The 22,116-nt window shown below is 45.8% G+C and overlaps 1 protein-coding gene across 1 annotated transcript; it reads left to right on the top strand.

Annotated features, from left to right (window-relative positions):
• The first annotated feature begins 1,234 nt into the window (after positions 1 to 1,234).
• LOC133339128 (E3 ubiquitin/ISG15 ligase TRIM25-like) lies at positions 1,235 to 20,585 on the top strand. The gene is made up of 6 exons (XM_061547253.1): positions 1,235 to 1,795; positions 4,063 to 4,158; positions 6,067 to 6,300; positions 16,637 to 16,661; positions 17,196 to 17,288; positions 19,868 to 20,585. The coding sequence occupies exons 1-6, from the start codon at positions 1,235 to 1,237 to the stop codon at positions 20,416 to 20,418; spliced, it is 1,560 nt and encodes a 519-aa protein (XP_061403237.1). The 3' UTR covers positions 20,419 to 20,585.
• Positions 20,586 to 22,116: the final 1,531 nt, after the last annotated feature.

The following is a 22,116-nucleotide window of genomic DNA, read 5'->3' as shown; positions in this document are numbered from 1 at the left end:
TGCGTGTGGTTAATGCAGACATTCCTTGCAAAAGTTTCTGTTTGGTGTTTAAACATCTTAACACAACTCCTGTTTAATTGCCAGAAAGGGTTAAACCTATTCATAAATTTTGATACTGGCAAGGGAAGTTCAAACACAAAATTGATGCCTTTTGCAAGGAATAAAGTCTGTATTAACCTCAAAAACGTACTTGGTATTCGAACATCTTAACACAACGCCTGTTTTATTGCCATAAAGGGTAAAATCTATCATTATTATTTTCTCAAACTTTGATACCGGCAAAAAAGGTCCTATTTTGTCTTTTTTCGCGCGCTGATGTTGATGTGTTACGGCCGGACCCCCCTGGGGCACCTGCCCCCCGCCCACATGAGCGGGTCACGGTGCCAGGTTCAGCAAAGGGCCTCGCCCGGTGGTTTGTGGCTCCACCAGCTGGACCCCGAGCCCCAGCCACGTGACCGAGTTCAACACGGCAACTCCCACCGGTGTCTCACAGCTCGACAACTGGAACACGACTTTGAGACAGGAACAAATTATTTTCATGAAGTAGTTTAAAGTGTTAAACTTAAAACTAAAAAAATGAGGCTGAACGACGAAGATAGCAACAGCAATCTCGTGGAGTAGAGCGGCATGGAGCAACGAGTTTAGTAGCAGCGTTCCCCTGCCAGTTCAACTGATACGAGTTGAGGTGAGTTGAGATGAGGTGAGATTAGGTGAGTTGTGGTGAGTTGAGGTGAGTTGAAGTGAGTTTAGGTGAGTTGAGGTGAGTTGAGGTGAGTTGAGGAGAGGTGAGTTACAATGGGGTGAGGTGAGTTGAGGTGAGGTGAGTTGAGGTGAGATGAGTTGTGATGAGGTGAGTGAGGATGAGGATTTGAGACGAGGTGATGTGAGTCTTCTTTTTTAAGCCACCCCTGGAATGGAGACGTCTGTACTCGCTCACATGTCAACACATTCCAGGGCATATCTCGTGATATGCAAATAAAACTGAAAGACGTCCTACTTCCTTGTCACCTATTTCCGTGCCTTGTTCCTCGTTTAGCGTCTCAGACGCAGCCAGCGACTGCCTGAGAAACAGACAGCGACTGCCTGAGCATACAGCCAGCGACTGCCTGAGATACAGGCAGAGACTGACTGAGATACAGAGACTGTCTGAGCTACAGACACAGACTATCTGAGCTACATCAAGCGACTGCCTGAGCTCCATCAAGCGCCCGTCACTGAGTGGAACCACAGGGCCATGGCGAGTGCGGCTCCCAGTGGTAGCGAGGCTCCAGGGGAGTTGACCTGCCCCATCTGCCTGGAGGCGTTCCGTTGCCCCTGCACGCTCAGCTGCGGCCACTCGTTCTGCCTCAAGTGCGTGGAGGGCGCCTGGGATTCGGCCAAGTCCTTCTCCTGCCCCCAGTGCCGAGTGACTTTCCCTCGGAGGCCCAAACTGAGCAAGAACTTCACGCTCGCCAACCTGGTGGAGCAGCGCAGTGCCGCAGAGAAAATGGCCGCCGTGGTCTTGTGTGACTTCTGCAACGATGGCACGACCGCTGCCTCGAAGACCTGCCTCAGGTGTGATATGTCATATTGTGTTACTCATGTAAAGCCTCATCAGGAGAACTCGAAGTTCAAGGACCACATTCTGGTGGCTCCAGGCACGAATCCTGAAGAACGTAAATGCAAGAATCACAGAAAGAGGATCAAGTTTTACTGCCGACAGGACAAGAGCTTGGTCTGTACAACCTGCACCATCGCAGGAGACCACAAGCATCACGATGTGGCTACGCTGGAGGATGAGCACAAGACACTGGAGGTGAGACGGTCTGCGTGTATGAGCGGGAGCCCCTCCTGCGTGAAGTCATCATTTCCCAGTACGAACTGAACAATAACATCCAGCTAAATATCCTTCCTCTCTCAGCTGGCCATTGTTTCTTCACATTTTAACAGGCTTGTTTTACTATAAAGTAAGCTGAGGTTGTCAGTGCAGAAATAATACAACCACAAGTTATTATCAATCCTCTTCTTGGTTCTTTCGGTAAAGTCACGTAGAAGGGAAGTAATAAAATAATAAAAATAAAACATAATAAAATTATTCTCACGACGTTTCGGCTACAACGCAAGCAGCCGTCCTCAGGTGAAAACCAGGTCCGTCGAGGCGACAGAGTCTGAATGAAACAGCACACGAGCTTGGAGCATCTATATAAGCTGGGCGCATTGACAAAGGAATTTGCATATCAAGAGGAATTTAGCATATTTATGGGAAATGCAGGAAGGTGATTAGTACTGCATATGCATGTGCATTATGCAGGATTAACAGCATCAAAGGGAGCTGCAGTTGCTGCTGCTGCAGTTGCTGCTGCTGCAGTTGCTGCTCCTGCAGTTTCTGCTGCTGCTGCTGCAGTTGCTGCTGCTGCTGTACTTGCTGCTGCTGCTGCAATTGCTGCCTTATCCATTTTAATATAACACTATGTATTATTCTACCCACCCTAATGTGTATCACACTGCTATATATTTACTATACAATTACGACACCATACATTACTCTGCACACTGCACCATGCCAGTGAGTGGAACGCGGTCTGAAAGTCACCGTGTTCCACTCACTGGCATGGTGCAGTGTGCAGAGTAATGTATGGTGTCGTAATTGTATAGTAAATATATAGCAGTGTGATACACATTAGGGTGGGTAGAATAATACATAGTGTTATATTAAAATGGATAAGGCAGCAATTGCAGCAGCAGCAGCAAGTACAGCAGCAGCAGCAACTGCAGCAGCAGCAGCAGAAACTGCAGCAGCAGCAACTGCAGCAGCAGCAACTGCAGCAGCAGCAGCAACTGCAGCTCCCTTTGATGCTGTTAATCCTGCATAATGCACATGCATATGCAGTACTAATCACATTCCTGCATTTCCCATAAATATGCTAAATTCCTCTTGATATGCAAATTCCTTTGTCAATGCGCCCAGCTTATATAGATGCTCCAAGCTCGTGTGCTGTTTCATTCAGACTCTGTCGCCTCGACGGACCTGGTTTTCACCTGAGGACGGCTGCTTGCGTTGTAGCCGAAACGTCGTGAGAATAATTTTATTATGTTTTATTTTTATTATTTTATTACTTCCCTTCTACGTGACTTTACCGAAAGAACCAAGAAGATGAATCCCTGCAGTCACGAAAGCTTTAAATCAAAATTTATTATCAATCCTGTTGTTTGGCAAATTTATGAAAGTACTCTTAGCATTTTTTTTTAAACTGAAGAACTGAAATACATACAATGTGTTCTTAAAATTGTGTGAGTGCATAGCCTGTGGTTTGTATACAAAAAAGTGGTTTGTGGTAGAGAAGAGCAGAAACTTTTTTTATTTCACCAAGTGAAGCTCACTGAGCTATGTAGCTCTTTTTCAGAGGCAACCTGGCCACAAATGACAGCTCAACGAAGTGGCTTATCAGGTCTAAATGTATAGCAGCCAAATACTCTAAATGCACCTTCCTAAACGTGGACAGAAAAACCGGAGGACCCGTCGAAAAATCAATGCGACCATGGAGAGAGACATGCTAACTGCATATATGCAGGTATCAAGGTCCGGTTCGAACCAACCTCCTGTATAGCAGGCAAGGCAGATAACATCTCGTCACTCCGGCACCCTGTCCACCCACTACTCAGCCCCGCCCACTACTCAGGTAGCCCCAACCACTGCTCAGGTAGCTCCACCCACTACTCAGCACCGCCCACTACTCAGGCAGCCCCACCCACTGCTCAGGCAGCCCAACCCAACACTTGGTTAGCCCTGCCCACCACTTGGGTAATCGGTCATTACTCGGGTAGCCCCACCCACTACTCCAGTAGCCCTGCCACATGCTCAAGGATCCCCACCCACTGCTTAGGTAGCTCCACCCACTACTCAGCACCGCTCACTACTCACGCAGCCCCAAAAAATCAGTTCCCTGCTGCGCTTGCTCCCCCAACCTCCATCGCTTTACGTGGGCTACTGCCCCAGTCACTGTGGAGGGGTTCGCGTGTAGCGGGGGTGAGAGGGGACGCTCATGGAGTAAGTGGAGTCTCCACTGGTGATGTCTCTCACAGAAACAAGTGGGAGAGGAGACGCGGGCGGTGGAGGAGAAGAGGAGGGAGACGGAGGAGTCCGTGAGGCGGATGGAGGCTGCTCGCAGGGACGTGCAGGTAACCGCGTGTGGACCGGACTCTGTGACCCCGTGACTCCACCCTGAGTAGGGTTTGTGATGGAGGATAACTCTATTCATTCACGTGGACTTCCATTGGCTCCGAACACATGGTGGGACTAAAGACACAACGGTCAATGCGCCTCAATACCCAGGACAAGCAAAGAAGTGGTTCTCATCTCCACTGAGAAACTCAATCATTGGTTGAAATTCCACATTCCCATATCTCCATACAACTTGCCACTTCAACGTCTGTTATCTATATTGATCAGATGAGGTGCTACATACCTATTATCCAATACTCTGGTGGCAGAGCTTGTGGATCACACACAGACTGTTGTATGCCATGTTATTGAAACCAATAGGGCATTAGAGTGGCCAGGTGCAAGTGTAGTGGATTCACGGAAAGTGGAGGCGACGTATAGAGGCAACGCATTTATTACAAAAATGGTAACAATAGTAGTCTCACACAAAGGGGCAGCGGCCCCTTACCCTACTGCCTGGGGAGGTATGGCCTCCGCGCTTGCGTGCCCTATCACTGGGGCCTCCAGGTAAGATTGACCTAGGGGAGGCGACACTGACCCGATCCAGCCAAGGTACGGGTCCCGACCATTGGTCCACTGAGTCCTGGCCCTTAACAGGGCAGCGGTCTGCGGGTCCCAGGGTCCGAGGCTAGCTGGTCTTCTGGCTTCGGTCTTGGACTGGCCCCGGACCCGTCTAGAGGTCCGGCTTTTATACACCTCCCCAAGTTTGTCCGCCCCTGGCCACACCTCCCTTCCAGAGAGTCCAGGGGGGGTCTCGGGGGATCCTAGAACACCCCACAGCCCGCCCCCCCCTGCTTTGGGGCTGGGGATTGTAGCGACCCTCATGCCGGTCCAAGTTACTGCCCCTGGTGTGCCCTGTCTGCTACTGCAGGTAAGTACACAGCCCATTTACTCCGCTACACAAGTATAGCAACTATTTTCATGATCCGTTCTCTTCATCTATACATATGTAATGTGAGCGTATACTGGGTTTCGCTGCCCCAGCCCCTAAGCCAACCAGGCGCCACGAACCATTGGGGGCAGGGTTTAAGGGCGGATCCCGCGGGCGTTAGGGTGTGGTATTATCTGGAAAGTTCTTAAGGGGTGTGGCGAAGGGCAGAGTCTGGGTGACGTGGGAAGAGGATATAAAGGGGAGCCGGAAGGGGCTCGGGGTCAGTTCGTGGAAGCTGGAAGCTGGGCCACGTCAGGGGTCTCTGCGAGCCATCGGCCACGTGGCGACGCGGAGACGGCTCCCAGCGCGCCGTCTGCCAGCGGTGCGCGGGAGCGGGGAAGCGAGAGAGCAGCATGAGAGTGGGACGTCAGCTCCCGCGACGTGCCGCGGAACGACCGGGAGAGCGGAACGCGAGTTGTCCAAATAGCAAAGAAATAAAGAGACGGAGACACAGTCGCTTGTCTTCGACCTGTTTTATTACACATATGTCGTTTACCCCTCTCTTCATCCATACATATGTGGTTTTCTCTCACATTAAAAACATTCATTTAAAGAGGAATTGGCCTAACTTCCCATTTCATTAGGGCTCTACTTGTTGAAGGCAAATTACAGATTTTCCTTCGCTTCATGTGAAGGTAAACAAAGCATCGTCCTGATAGCCTTGCACAATGGGAGTGGCACAAACGCTAAATGTGTTCATGGTGGTATTTGATAATTTCATTGCCTCATAGCCCCCACCAGTTATGGCGAATCGTATTGTAGTGAAAATGCACAGTGGCGTTATGAGACGCAGAGGAAGCAGGCCTCAGTGGTGCATACTCGCATCACTGTCTGGACACCTTCAGAGTTGCACTCGGGTGACACCGACCTGAATGTCATTTCACAAAAAAACAGACATTTAATGAACAGAAGTGGCATTTCTTTCTCTTTTCAGGGATCCATGACAGATGAAAAGGCCTCAATCTCGGTCAGATTCACCCACGCAAGAGCAGCGTTGGATGTGGAGGAGAAGGCGGCTTTAGAGCAAGCGGAGCAGAAAGGGCGCAAGCTGTTGTCCCAGATCGAGAAGAAGATCGCTCACTACCAGCGCGAGATCAGCGAGCTCCAGGCAGCAGCCACCCGCCTGCAGGCCCTAGCGCAGGAGAGGGACTCGCTCGCGTTCCTGCAGGTGAGCGATGAGTCTCCAGTGTCGCTATTGGCACAGAGCCCTCTCACCAGCAGCAGCAGAGGGAGGCTCCTGAATGAGAGCTCGCACCCACTGGGCTTGAGAACACAGCTCCACTCATGGATTCGCATTGCAGCACCAGGGGCTGCCATTTGGAAAGCCAGCTCATATTTTTTCATTTAAATAAATTCTCTCTCCCATCCTTTAACAGATTCCCATTAAGTTTGAATCATTGTGAATATAAACTAAATGTTATTGGATTTGCACTTTTTAAATAAATCCTACAACAACAATGTGCACGGTATTCATGATTATCATCAGCCATGCTCTATCCAATTTAAAGCTTTCGTGACTGCAGGGATTCATCTTCTTGGTTCTTTCGGTAAAGTCACGTAGAAGGGAAATAATAAAATAATAAAAATAAAACATAATAAAATAATTCTCACGACGTTTCGGCTACAATGCAAGCAGCCGTCCTCAGGTCAAGAATTAAACACCACCAAGCTTGGAGCGTATATTTAAGCTGGGTAGGAGGGGGAAGAAGAGCGCCTTGACAAACGAATTTGCATATCAAGATGAATTTAGCATATTTATGGGAAATGCGTAGGAGGTGGGCGGGGGGTTTCAAAGTCATATCATGCCCGTGCATTATGCAGGATTAGCAGCAACAAAGGGAGGGGATAGGGGGTAGCATTAACAAAGGGAAGGAATGTTAATAGTAAGTAGCTGCAGTTACTGAACCACCACGTATAAAAACGAAAGTATAAACTACATAGTATCATCAGTATACTAAATATACTAAATATACTCTCCAATAAGCTGAGCTACTAACAGTAAGTAATACATTACAATTCTATGTCGCAAAAAATATAATATGCTTCCAGCTAAACGAATTGTCTAGGACCGCATCCGTGAACATAAAGCAGACCTGAAACACGGTAGGACAAACACCTCAGCCGTGGCAGATCACTGTTACAATTCAGTGGGCTCACATGACATTGACTTCTCCAATACAGAGGTTCTCTGCAAGCCATCTGGCTACCATGAGAAATTCGTTCATGAGGCGATCCGCATATACAAACACAGAGACAATTTCAACCGAGAAGATGGATTCTGGCTCAGCAATCATTGGAAGGACGTAATAAACCATTTCGGATCTTAACTGATTGTGTTCACGTTTACGGTGACTTTCAGACCGCAGTCCACTCACTGGCATTGACTATATATCTTGTATTCTCCACAGGGAATAGATTATTTGCTCCGCTGCAAGTCTCCAACCACCACTTTCCCATTCACATATTTCGTTGCTTCCTCTTAGTATCTTTCACGCGACGGTCAATGGTATAGTGTATAGCAGATTGTATAAATAGTATTAAATTGTAATGTTTAATACAATGTATAAGGTAATATACAGTATCGTAATTGTATAGTGAATATACAGCAGTGTGGTATACAGTAGGGTGGGTAGAATAATATTTAGGGTAATATTATAGTCGAAGGTATAGAGTGTGTATAATAATACAGTATATAATTTAATGTTGGGTTTGTCTATGGTAGTATATAGTACGGGGTAGACCCGTGTGATGTAAGGGAAAAAAGTTTAGCTGAAGCATATTATATTTTTGCGACATAGAATTGTGATGTATTAATTAATGTTAGTAGCTCAGCATATTGGAGAGTATATTTAGTATACTGATGATACTATGTAGTTTATACTTTAGTTTTTTGCGTGGTGGTTTAGTAACTGCAGCTACATACTATTAACATTCCTTACCTTTGTTAATGCTACCCCCTATCCCCTCCCTTTGATGCTGCTAATCCTGCATAATGCATGGGCATAATATGATTTTGAAACCCCCCGCCCACCTCCTACGCATTTCCCATAAATATGCTAAATTCCTCTTGATATGCAAATTATTTTGTCAAGGTGCTCTTCTTCCCCCTCCTACCCAGCTTAAATATACGCTCCAAGCTTGGTGGTGTTTCATTCTTCACCTGAGGACGGCTGCTTGCATTGTAGCCGAAACGTCGTGAAAATGATTTTATTATGTTTTATTTTTATTATTTTATTATTTCCCTTCTACGTGACTTTACCGAAAGAACCAAGAAGATGCTCTATCCTCTTATTGATGAAGCCATTACCACATCTCATGATGCTGCGATGCAACAATCCACCCGCGCCTGCTCACGACCCGATGTCATGTCTACTTCTTTCTTTATGTACCTCCTCTGGGATGCACGACCTTCAGTGTTCATATTCGTGAAGCTAAAATAAATACGAGGTCTCATACGCTTATTAATATCATTGTGTATTGACCACCACTTCTACAAGACCTGCCGCGTGTGCATTGGTGACGCCTGAAATTACCAATCCTAAGTTACTCTCAACACAGATAAATATTAACCGGTCTCACTCTGACATATTTGCCCTGCAAATCAGTGTCGGTCCTCATGGGGGTGGCGAGATGTTAACTACATTGGAGAAACCAAACGACATGTCTCGGTCCGCATCCGTGAACATAAAGCAGACTTGAAACACGGTAGGACAAACACCTCAGCCGTGGCAGATCACTGTTACAATTCAGTGGGCTCACATGATATTGACTTCTCCAAAACAGAGGTTATCTGCAAGCCATCTGGCTACCATGAGAGATTCGTTCATGAGGCGATCCGCATATACAAACACAGAGACAATTTCAACCGAGAACATGGATTCCGGCTTAGCAATCATTGGAAGGACATAATAAACCATTTCGGATCTTAACTGATTGTGTTCACGTTTACGGTGACTTTCAGACCGCATTCCACTCACCGGCATTATATTCTCCGCAGGGAATGGATTCTTTGCTCCGCTGCAAATTTCCCCCCACTACTCTCCCATTGACATATTTCGTTGCTTCCTCTTAGTATCTTTCACACGACGGTCAATGGTACAGTGTATCTTCTTGGTTCTTTCGGTAAAGTCACATAGAAGGGAAGTAATAAAATAATAAAAACAAAACATAATAAAACAATTCTCACGACGTTTCGGCCACAACGCAAGCAGCCGTCCTCAGGCGAAGAATGAAGCACCACCAAGCTTGGAGCGTATATTTAAGCTGGGTTAGAGGGGGGGAGGTGGGAAGAAGAGTGCCTAAACAAGATAATTTGCATATCAAGAGGAATTCAGCATATGGAAAATGCGTAGGAGGTGGGCGGGGGGGGTTCCAAATCAATACTATGCCCGTGCATTATGCAGGATTAGCAGCATCAAAGGGGGGGGGGGGGGGGGGGGGGTAGCATTAACAAAGGAAAGGAATGTTAATAGTATGTAGCTGCAGTTACTAAACAACCACGTAAAAAACTAAAGTATAAACTGCATAACAAACTAAAGTATAAACTACATAGCATCATCAGTATACTTACTATACTCTACAATAATTTGAGTTACTAACAGTAAGTAATACATAAAACATTTTTACGTTGTAAAAAATTATATAATATGCTTCCATCTAAACTTTATTCTCTTACATCACACGCGTCTATACCGTACTATATACTGCCATAGGCAAACCCAACATTAAATTACATACTGTATTGCTATAAACCACCCTATACCTTATACATTTTAATATAACACTATGTATTATTCTACCCACCCTAATGTGTATCAAAATGGTTTATTACGTCCTTCCAGTGATTGCTAAGCCAGAATCCATCTTCTCGGTTAAAATTGTCTCTGTGTTTGTATATGTGGATCGCCTCATGAACGAATCTCTCATGATAGCCAGATGGCTTGCAGAGAACCTCTGTCTTGGAGAAGTCAATGTCATGTGAGCCCACTGAGTTGTAACAGTGATCTGCCACGGCTGAGGTGTTTGTCCTACCGTGTTTCAGGTCAGCTTTATGTTCACGGATGCGGTCCGAGACATGTCGTTTGGTTTCCCCAATGTAACTGCTACCACAGAGGCAACTTAGTTTGTAGACACCAGGGTACTGTATGTCTGGAACCACATCTTTTACAGACGGTACCAGATCACGGATTTTATGTACTGTGTTGAATCGGACCTGGATCTTGTGTTTAATCAGGATTTTGGAGATCTTTTTTGTGACCCCAGCAATGTAGGGTAAGGTGATGGTCTTGAAAGGCTCCTCAGCAGGATCCTTCTTGATGGTTGGAGTGATGGCTTTGCGGATTGTGTAGTCGGAGTAACCATTAGCCTTAAGAGCTTGGCGTACGTGTTTGAGTTCACTGGAAATGTGTTCATGGTCGGAGATGCATTGGGCTCTATGATATAGAGTCTTGATGAGGGAATTCTTCTGGGATGGATGGTGGTGGGAATCCGGTTTTAGATAAGCATCCGTGTGGGTGGCTTTCCTGTAGACAGAGTGGCTCATTGAACCATCAGGTCTCCTTTTGATTAGGACATCCAAAAAGGGTAGCTTGCCATCATTTTCGACTTCCATGGTGAATCTGATGGCTGGGTGTATGGAATTGATGTGGTCGAGAAATTGGTCTAGAACAGGCCGGCCATGTGGCCAGATGACAAAAGTGTCGTCTACGTACCTCTTCTATAAGGTCGGGCGTAGAGTGGCAGTCTGGATGGCGTCCGTCTCAAATTTCTCCATGAAGATGTTGGCTACAACCGGAGATAGGGGGGAGCCCATTGGGGTGCCCTCAATTTGCTTGTAGAAGGTTCCATTCCAGGTGAAGTATGTATTGGTTAAGCAGTGTCTCACCAGGGGGGGTACCCTAGCATTCAGTCCTTGATGAACCAAGTCTTCAATGATTGCGATGGTGTCAGGCACAGGCACCTTGGTGAACAAGGAAACCACATCAAAACTGACAAGCAGGTCGTCTGGGGACAGGGCAATCCCCTTGATTGTCGATACCAGGTCAGTAGAGTTTAGTACTGCAGAGGTGGTTTTTCCAGTGAAAGGCCGTAGGATTTCGGACAAAAAACGAGCCAGTTTGTAAGTGGGGGAGTTGATAGTAGAGACAATGGGACGAAGAGGTGTATCTTCTTTATGTATCTTTGGCAAGCCGTACAATCTTGGTGGCCTGGCTGCAGAAGGTTTCAACGAGAACTGTTTGGTCTGATCAATTAATGCGGTTGAAGCAGAAATGATGTTGTTGGTTTTGGAGACGAGGCTGTTGGTGGGGTCTCTTTTTATTTTTGTATAGCTGCCATCGTTGAGTAGTTCTTGAATTTTGTTGTTGTATTCTATTTTGTCCATGATGACAGTGGCATTGCCTTTGTCGGCTGAGAGGATGACAATGTCATCCCTCTTTTTTAATTGAGCTAATTCAAAACGCTCATCTTTGCTAATGTTGCAAGCTGGCATCTTAGCGTTTTTGAGGGTTACAGAGATTTCGGATCTTGCTACGTCTGCAGCGATGTGACTCAAGCCCTTGAGAGCTACATCTACTCGAGCAATTATATCATTAACTGGTATGTGTCTAGGTGTGACTGCAAAGTTTAGTCCTTTAGCTAAAACGGATTTCAAACCTTCAGAAATAGGACTGTTACTGCGATTAATTACGACTTTGTTAACATCTAGCTTTTCAATGTATGGGTCCGGTTTCTTGTTTGAGAGGCGGTTGAATTTGGAAATCAAGTTGTCCTTACATTTAGTCGACATAGCGGCAGCTGAAGAGGCAGTCATTTTTTCCACATGTTCCCAATCCGATGTGGACATTGTTACACTCAAAGATAAGTGTGATTTGTAGAGTGTCTTGTCTAACTGATCTAGTTCGGTGCGCGTAAGTCTGATTTTCTCTGAGATAAGAGCTAAGCTAGTTCTAGACAGAATTCGTTTCGCATTAGAAGAAGTTACAGCAGCAGATGTTAGTGTAAATGCGTTTGGTATTACCTTAGAATCGCGGCATCTCTTCAGAAAGGTGAGAGACTCGATTAGCTGAGCCTTCTTATCCCGGAGCTTGTTGAAGGATCTCAAAGTTATGTGGAAACCCTCCCCGTAGAGGCGGTTAAATTTCGATTTAAAGCTTTCGTGACTGCAGGGATTCATCTTCTTGGTTCTTTCGGTAAAGTCACGTAGAAGGGAAGTAATAAAATAATAAAAATAAACCATAATAAAACAATTCTCACGACGTTTCGGCCACAACGCAAGCAGCCGTCCTCAGGCGAAGAATGAAGCACCACCAAGCTTGGAGCGTATATTTAAGCTGGGTTAGAGGGGGGGAGGTGGGAAGCAGAGTGCCTAAACAAGATAATTTGCATATCAAGAGGAATTCAGCATATGGAAAATGCGTAGGAGGTGGGCGGGGGGGGGGGGTTCCAAATCAATACTATGCCCGTGCATTATGCAGGATTAGCAGCATCAAAGGGGGGGGGGGGAGGGGGTAGCATTAACAAAGGAAAGGAATGTTAATAGTATGTAGCTGCAGTTACTAAACAACCACGTAAAAAACTAAAGTATAAACTCAAGCCCTAGACACATACCAGTTAATGATATAATTGCTCGAGTAGATGTAGCTCTCAAGGGCTTGAGTCACATCGCTGCAGACGTAGCAAGATCCGAAATCTCTGTAACCCTCAAAAACGCTAAGATGCCAGCTAGCAACATTAGCAAAGATGAGCGTTTTGAATTAGCTCAATTAAAAAAGAGGGATGACATTGTCATCCTCTCAGCCGACAAAGGCAATGCCACTGTCATCATGGACAAAATAGAATACAACAACAAAATTCAAGAACTACTCAACGATGGCAGCTATACAAAAATAAAAAGAGACCCCACCAACAGCCTCGTCTCCAAAACCAACAACATCATTTCTGCTTCAACCGCATTAATTGATCAGACCAAACAGTTCTCGTTGAAACCTTCTGCAGCCAGGCCACCAAGATTGTACGGCTTGCCAAAGATACATAAAGAAGATACACCTCTTCGTCCCATTGTCTCTACTATCAACTCCCCCACTTACAAACTGGCTCGTTTTTTGTCCGAAATCCTACGGCCTTTCACTGGAAAAACCACCTCTGCAGTACTAAACTCTACTGACCTGGTATCGACAATCAAGGGGATTGCCCTGTCCCCAGACGACCTGCTTGTCAGTTTTGATGTGGTTTCCTTGTTCACCAAGGTGCCTGTGCCTGACACCATCGCAATCATTGAAGACTTGGTTCATCAAGGACTGAATGCTGGGGTACCCCCCCTGGTGAGACACTGCTTAACCAATACATACTTCACCTGGAATGGAACCTTCTACAAGCAAATTGAGGGCACCCCAATGGGCTCCCCCCTATCTCCGGTTGTAGCCAACATCTTCATGGAGAAATTTGAGACGGACGCCATCCAGACTGCCACTCTACGCCCGACCTTATAGAAGAGGTACGTAGACGACACTTTTGTCATCTGGCCACATGGCCGGCCTGTTCTAGACCAATTTCTCGACCACATCAATTCCATACACCCAGCCATCAGATTCACCATGGAAGTCGAAAATGATGGCAAGCTACCCTTTTTGGATGTCCTAATCAAAAGGAGACCTGATGGTTCAATGAGCCACTCTGTCTACAGGAAAGCCACCCACACGGATGCTTATCTAAAACCGGATTCCCACCACCATCCATCCCAGAAGAATTCCCTCATCAAGACTCTATATCATAGAGCCCAATGCATCTCCGACCATGAACACATTTCCAGTGAACTCAAACACGTACGCCAAGCTCTTAAGGCTAATGGTTACTCCGACTACACAATCCGCAAAGCCATCACTCCAACCATCAAGAAGGATCCTGCTGAGGAGCCTTTCAAGACCATCACCTTACCCTACATTGCTGGGGTCACAAAAAAGATCTCCAAAATCCTGATTAAACACAAGATCCAGGTCCGATTCAACACAGTACATAAAATCCGTGATCTGGTACCGTCTGTAAAAGATGTGGTTCCAGACATACAGTACCCTGGTGTCTACAAACTAAGTTGCCTCTGTGGTAGCAGTTACATTGGGGAAACCAAACGACATGTCTCGGACCGCATCCGTGAACATAAAGCTGACCTGAAACACGGTAGGACAAACACCTCAGCCGTGGCAGATCACTGTTACAACTCAGTGGGCTCACATGACATTGACTTCTCCAAGACAGAGGTTCTCTGCAAGCCATCTGGCTATCATGAGAGATTCGTTCATGAGGCGATCCACATATACAAACACAGAGACAATTTTAACCGAGAAGATGGATTCTGGCTTAGCAATCACTGGAAGGACGTAATAAACCATTTTGATACACATTAGGGTGGGTAGAATAATACATAGTGTTATATTAAAATGTATAAGGTATAGGGTGGTTTATAGCAATACAGTATGTAATTTAATGTTGGGTTTGCCTATGGCAGTATATAGTACGGTATAGACGCGTGTGATGTAAGAGAATAAAGTTTAGATGGAAGCATATTATATAATTTTTTACAACGTAAAAATGTTTTATGTATTACTTACTGTTAGTAACTCAAATTATTGTAGAGTATAGTAAGTATACTGATGATGCTATGTAGTTTATACTTTAGTTTGTTATGCAGTTTATACTTTAGTTTTTTACGTGGTTGTTTAGTAACTGCAGCTACATACTATTAACATTCCTTTCCTTTGTTAATGCTACCCCCCCCCCCCCCCCCCCCCTTTGATGCTGCTAATCCTGCATAATGCACGGGCATAGTATTGATTTGGAACCCCCCCCGCCCACCTCCTACGCATTTTCCATATGCTGAATTCCTCTTGATATGCAAATTATCTTGTTTAGGCACTCTTCTTCCCACCTCCCCCCCTCTAACCCAGCTTAAATATACGCTCCAAGCTTGGTGGTGCTTCATTCTTCGCCTGAGGACGGCTGCTTGCGTTGTGGCCGAAACGTCGTGAGAATTGTTTTATTATGTTTTATTTTTATTATTTTATTACTTCCCTTCTACGTGACTTTACCGAAAGAACCAAGAAGATGAATCCCTGCAGTCACGAAAGCTTTAAATCGAAAGGTACAGTGTATAATAACAAATATAACATTTATATGCTTAATACAATGTACAAAGTAATATATAGTATCGTAATTCTATAGTAAATATACATAAGTGCGATATACATTGGGGTGGGTAGATTAATACATTGTGTAATATTACAATGTATAAGGTTTAGGGTGGTTTATAGCAATACAGTATATAATTTAACGTTGGGTTTATCTATGGCAGTATATAGTACGGTGTAGACTCGTGTGATGTAAGAGAATAAAGTTTAGATGGAAGCATATTATATAAAAAAAATTTACGACGTAGAATTGTAATGTATTACTTACTGTTAGTAACTCAGCTTATTGTAGAGTATATTTAGTATACTGATGATAATATGTAGTTTATACTTTAGTTGTTTACGTGGTGGTTTAAGTTACTGCAGCTACATACTAATAACACTCCTTCCTTTCATTAATGCTACCCCTATCCCCTCCCTTTGATGCTGCTAATCCTGCATTATGCACGAGCATAAATAGTACTATTCACATACCTGCATTTCCCATATCACATACCTGTATTTCCCATATTCCCTCCCTTTGATGCTGCTAATCCTGCATAATGCACGGGCATAAGTAGTACTAATCACATACCTGCATTTCCCATAAATATGTTAAATTCCTCTTGATATGCATATTCTTTTGTCAAGGCTCCCCCTTTCTTCCCCCCTTACATCCCAGCTTATATACATGCTCCAAGCACGTGTGCTGTTTCATTCAGACGCTGTCACCTCGACAGACCTGGTTTTCACCTGAGGACGGCTACTTGCGTTGTGGCCGAAACGTCGTGAGAATTTTTTATGTTTTATTTTTATTATTTTATTACTTCCCTTCTACGTGACTTTACCGAAAGAACCAAGAAGATTAATCCCTGCAGTCACGAAAGCTTTAAATCGAAATTTACCTCGCCTGGTTTACCGGACGTCGTGGATTTGATCCCAAACCTGACATCCCTATATATTTTGAGTTTTCATGACTCTCTCCATGGTGACATGGATTTTTCTCCGCGTCCTGCAGTTTTTCCCTCCACATTTGTATTGGGCTGCTATACATTTCCACGTGATGAACCACTTCGTTGAGCTATCATTTGTGGCCAGGTCGCTTCTGAAAAAGAGCTCTATCGCTCAGTGGGCCTTCCGTGGAAAAATCTAAATAGTAGTTTATAGTTGACTATCAACCGGTCTCACTCTGAAATATTTGCCCCGTAAGTCAGTGTTGGTGATCATGGGGTCTTAAGCCAAGACTTTGGGGTTTATATTCTACCCACGGTGTTGCAGTGGGAACTACACTGATCACAAAAGATTGGAGGTAAAGTCACAGCAACGTATCTCTCTCTCCCATAGGGGCACCTTGAGGAGAAGCGCAGGAAAAAGACGACTATCACTCACGACTTGACACACGACAACATGGGACTGAGTATAGGGTACGGGCAGTGAGACATTGGCTGTGTGTGATGATGCAGTGTGATGGTGATGTGTGATGGTGCTGTATGTGATGATGCTATGTGTGGTGATAGTAATGCTGTGTGGTGATGATGCTGAAAGGTGATGCTGTGGTGATGATGCTGTGCTGTGTGGTGATGCTGTGTGTGGTGATGCTGTGTGTGATTAGGCTGTGTGTGGTGATGTTGTGTGTGAAGCTGTGTGGTGATGCTGTGTGTGATGATGCTGTGTTGATACTGTGTGGTAATGCTGTGTGATTATGCTATGTGTGGTGATGCTGTGTTTTGATACAGTGTGTGGCGATGCTGTGGTAATAGTAATTCTGTGTGGTGATGCTGTAATTGTGAGATGAGTGATGATGCTTTGTGTGATGCGTGTCTATGTGATGGAGCTGTGATGATCCTGTGAGTGACGATGCTCTATGTGAGACAGTAGCCATGTCTGCTCTGCTTTCACAGGGCAGGGAGGGTTACAGCAGCTCCACCCTCTGCTCCCAGCCAAGAGGACATTGCCTCGCTTAAAGTCCTGGAGACAACTGCAGTCAAACGCCTGTGTGAGTTTTTTCAGTGTGAATCATGGGTGATAGGACCATCTTCACAATAAATGATCACCGTGTGTGTGTGCACGAGGGAAACAAAGGTGGCCAGGCGTAGTGCTGTCTACCAAGCCCCCCATGTGCTGTGCCAGCTTTCAAAGGTGCTGATTTGCCCCAAGTCTGTAAAGGCTACACTGGGATATATTTCTACTAGGGAGACAAAGGTGGTCGGGCGTGGTGCTGGTCACCCACCTGGTGTGCCATGCCAGCCATCATAGACCTTTACGGACAGCACTTGTCCCAATAGTCTGTGAAGGCTACACAAGGGATCTTAGTCTTTGTTCACATCCCAATGCAGGACCCTACTGAACAGAGCCATGAGACTCAGTGTGTTGTTTTTTGGTAAATAATCAGCATTTCCAGTCATGGGTAATTGCGATATTGAGATGCGGTGTGTGCCTGTGAATGTTTCTATGCATCTGTAGGTGGGGTTAGCGATGGCATAGTGGTTAGCACACTGCACTACGAACCCAGTTTACTGGGCTTGATTACCTGCCATTGCTAACATCAGTGGCAGGTGATATCTGATCCATTCCTCCGCCTCTGCTAGGCAGTTTCAACCTCAAATGAGTTCCTGATGCTGGTAATGGTCAAATTATGATAGTGGTCGTGATGATGGTGGCAATGATTATGCTAGTGATGTGAGTGATGGGAATGGTGATAGCATTGGTGAGCGTGTTGGTTGTGGTGATGTCAGTGACGGTCGTGGTGATGGTAATGATGATGACATTGGCGATAATGTAGGTGGTGATGGTTGTGATGGTTTTGCTGATCGCGCTGATGGTAGTAGTGATGATATTGGTTATGGTGGTCATGGTAGTGATGGTGGTGATGATTTTGATGGTCGTTGTGATGGTTATGATGATGTTGGTCGTGTTGGTGATTTTGGTGATAGTGATGAAGATGGTGATGGAAATAGTGGTGATGGTAATGATGGTGGTGATTGTTTGTGATGGTGCTCGTGGTAGTGATGATGGTTGTGATGTTGCTTATTGCTATAGTGATGCTGCTGATGTTCATAGTGTTGATGGTGGTGATGGTGATGTTTATGTTGTTGTCATCTATATATATAAAATCGTTCATGTCTGTGTGTCTGTGTGTGTGTGTGTGGACTGCACTTTCATTGGACGGCGGTTGCCCCTGGCAACGAGTAGCAACTTTTCTCCGCGGGGTGGACGCCATTTTTAATAGCGCGGGGGGGGGGGGGGGACCGGCACCCGTACCCAGCGTTCGCCGGGTGGGAAAATCAGGCAAGGCGGGAGGCTCTGCACGGTGCTAGGCCTCGACACCCAACACGCCACTCTGAGGTAAATTCATACAAATTTCACGTCCTCTACAAAGTGGCGAGGGAGGCAGAGTGGCGAGGGAGGGACTCAGCCTCAAAACGAGTAACTGGTGTGGCGTATTAACATCGCCAATGGGGAGACAAAGGCGGCCGGGCGTGGTGGATACAAGTCCCGGGCAAAGCCGGGTCATGACTATGTGTGTATGTGTTTATGTGTATGTTTGTGTGTATGTATGTGTGTGTCTGTATGTATGTGTGTGTGTATTGTGTATGTGTTTGTGTGTATGTATGTGTGTGTTTGTATGTATGTGTATGTCTGTGTGTATGCATGTGTGTGTATGTGTTTGTGTGTATGTGCGTGTATGTATGTGTGTGTATGTGTGTGTCTGCAGCAAGCGCGTGTATGTGTACCTATGGACGCGCGCGCGTGTGTTGTGTAGGGGGAACGGTAGTGTAGTGCTTAGCGTGCTGCCTGTGTCTATGTGTGTGTGTCTGTGTGTGTGTCTGTGTGTGTGCGTGTGTGGTGTGTAGGAGGAACGGTAGTGCAGTGCTTAGCGTGCTGCCTGTGTGTGTCTGTGTGTGTGTGTCTGTGTGTGTGTGTCTGTGTGTGTGTCTGTGTGTGTGCGTGTGTGGTGTGTGGAGAGCGGTAGTGTAGTGATTAGCGTGCTGTCTGTGTGTCTGTGTGTGTGTGTCTGTCTGTGTGTCTGTGTGTGTGTTCTGTGTGTGTGTCTGTGTGTGTGCGTGTGGTGTGTGGGGAGCGGTAGTGTAGTGGTTAGCGTGCTGTCTGTGTGTCTGTCTGTGTCTGTCTGTGTGTTTCTGCGTGTGTCTGTGTGTGTGTCTGTGTGTGTGTCTGTGCGTCTGTGTGTGTGAGGAGCGGTGGGTGTAGTGGTTAACGCTACGCTGCGCTACCAACCCGGCGAACCGAGTTAGATTCCCGCTCATGGCCACCACCGATCAAGATTATTTGAACCTCCCATAGGTCGACTCAGCCTCAAACGAGTAACTGGTGTGGCGTATTAACATCGCCACTGGGGAGACAAAGGCGGCCGGCCGTGGTGGATACAAGTCCCGGGCGAAGCCGGGTAGTACAGCTAGTCGATGATATTGATGGCAAGGATGCTTGGTGATATGTATGTTTGTGATGTTATTGCTGATGGTAAAGATCATGATTGGTGATGGTAATGTTGATGGTGATGGTGGATGATGGTGATGGCGGTGTTGTGTAGTGATGTTGGCATCGCTGTTGTCACAGACGGACGCTCACCGACTCTGGACACAAACTCAGCTCATAACCAACTCCAGATCTCCTCGGATCTCATGACGATGACAGCAGTCCGTGCCTCCCAGGGTCGCCTCGATCACCCACACCGGTTTGATGGCTGTGCACAAGCCCTGTGCTGTGAGAGCTTCTCGTCGGGCCACCACTACTGGGAGGTGGACGTGGGGGACGCGCGGCGGTGGCGGGTTGGAGTCATGTACGGGACGATCCCACGGAAAGGGGATCTTGCTGCACAGGTGCTGGGAGGGAATGACGTGTCCTGGTGTTTAGAGAGAAGTGGCGACAGCTTCTCAGTGGTTCATGATGAAGTGCGTACTGCACTCTCGGTGAGGGGGGGCCCCTCCCCCCGCAGAATCGGGCTTCACCTGCACTGGGAGGAGGGGCTCCTGGCGTTTTACCGCGCCGACTCCATGGAGGTGATCCACGAGGTTCGGCAGAGATTCTTGCAGCCTCTTTACCCTGGGATGTGGGTGCGGTATTTTAATGAACCATTGAAGATCGTGGATCTGAGTGATGCATCCTGAGGATGGGTTGAGAGAAACCCAAGAAACCGAGACCGAAACCCAATAAACGGAGGAGAGGGGGATGGTGAGGAGAGGGTGAAGTGAGGGTGAGAGGAAGGTGAAGGTGAGGGGATAATGGAGAGGAAGGTGAGGGAAGGTGACAGGTGAGCGTGGAGGGTGATGGTGAAGAGAGGGTGAGGAGAGAATTGGAAGGAGGGGGTATAGGGAAGAGAGGGGGGGCTATTAAGAGAGCTTAGGAGGGAGGGGAAGGTGGATTGGCAGTGCCGGATTAAGCTCGTGCGGGGCGTATAGCATATGTTATAAAGGGGCCCTAAATATTAAAAAAACGTAAACATTACAACACAATTTTTTACTTACTTCGAATTTTTTTTTTTTCATTTGTGATACAGCCAGATAATACTACAAATCGCTCACCTTAAACACCCAGTCATTCATAAAAGTTGAAGGCAGTATAGTACTATAGTAAGAGCAAGTGCAGAATCACTGAACCGGAATTGATAGCTTGAAAGAATTTAGTGTGGGGCCCTTGAAAGTGCGGGACCCATAGCATTATGTATCTACTTTTGCTACTAGCATAATCCAGCACTGAATGGAGGGTGAGGTAAGGTGAGGGTTAGGGGCGGGTGGGGTGAAGGGAGAGTGAGGTAAAAATTGAGGGGTAAGGTGAGCATGGAAGGGGAGGGTGGGGTTCAGGTTGGTGTGCGTGAGCGATGTCGCCGGTGCAGTACAAATCGCCGGTGCGGAAGTTTGAGGGATTTTAATGAAATCTGAGTGGGGAATCAGCGCAGCCCCAGAGTCCGTGTGGCCGCTCCTTCAGCTGCAGTGCACGCTCGCGTCACGCCTCTTCATCCATGCGATTCACCATCATCACTATCATCATCACCACCATCAACACCATCACTGTCCTCACCATCACCACCATCATTATCACCATAATGATCATCATGATCATCATCATTACCATCACTCCATTATCATCACTATCATCACCACCAACCCATCATAATCATCACTATCATCAACACCATCATCATCACCATCACTACCATCACCATCATCACCATAACCATCATCACTGTTGTATGTGTCGGATTATGAAATTTTGATAAAATAATAAAAATTAATAATTTTCCGAAAAATGCGCAAATCGCATTAATTATGTTAATATGTGTATTACTATGCATAAATTATGATAATGCATGTAATTATATGCATAAATTATGATAATCGCTGAGATAATCGTAGTAATTTATGCGGATGTTTGCGATGATGTTAATGTGTGCAGTTATGATCATTTGCCTAGTTTCGTTTATCCAGAGTTATCAATCAGGATAACACGATTATCATAGATTCATTTACCAATTATCCTAGTGTGTGTTATAATATTTTAGGTCACCAGTTCAGATCTCATCACAGGATACAGCTCTTATGAATAAGATGGTTTTGCATGGACTTGGAAAGAACACTCAATATGCTTCTGTGATAACAATTTTATTCTAACAAACACGTGACATTCTATCATGCAGGTCAAACATGCGTCAATAATTCATGGGCAAGATTATGCAATTAACTAATATGAACGACAAAAACTTATGCAGTTGCGAAATTATGCAATTATGCAATATGAATAACGAAACTCTTATGCATTTGACTAAAATGAATGAATAAACACTTATGCATTTAACGAATTGAATGACT

The sequence above is a fragment of the Lethenteron reissneri genome, unplaced genomic scaffold (genome assembly GCF_015708825.2).
Source record: "Lethenteron reissneri isolate LAM-NWPU_2019-01 unplaced genomic scaffold, ASM1570882v1 scaffold_1640, whole genome shotgun sequence".
In the NCBI taxonomy this organism is placed as follows: domain Eukaryota; kingdom Metazoa; phylum Chordata; class Hyperoartia; order Petromyzontiformes; family Petromyzontidae; genus Lethenteron; species Lethenteron reissneri.
Note: the sequence above shows the minus strand (reverse complement) of the source record. Positions and strands in the feature narration are given on the sequence as shown.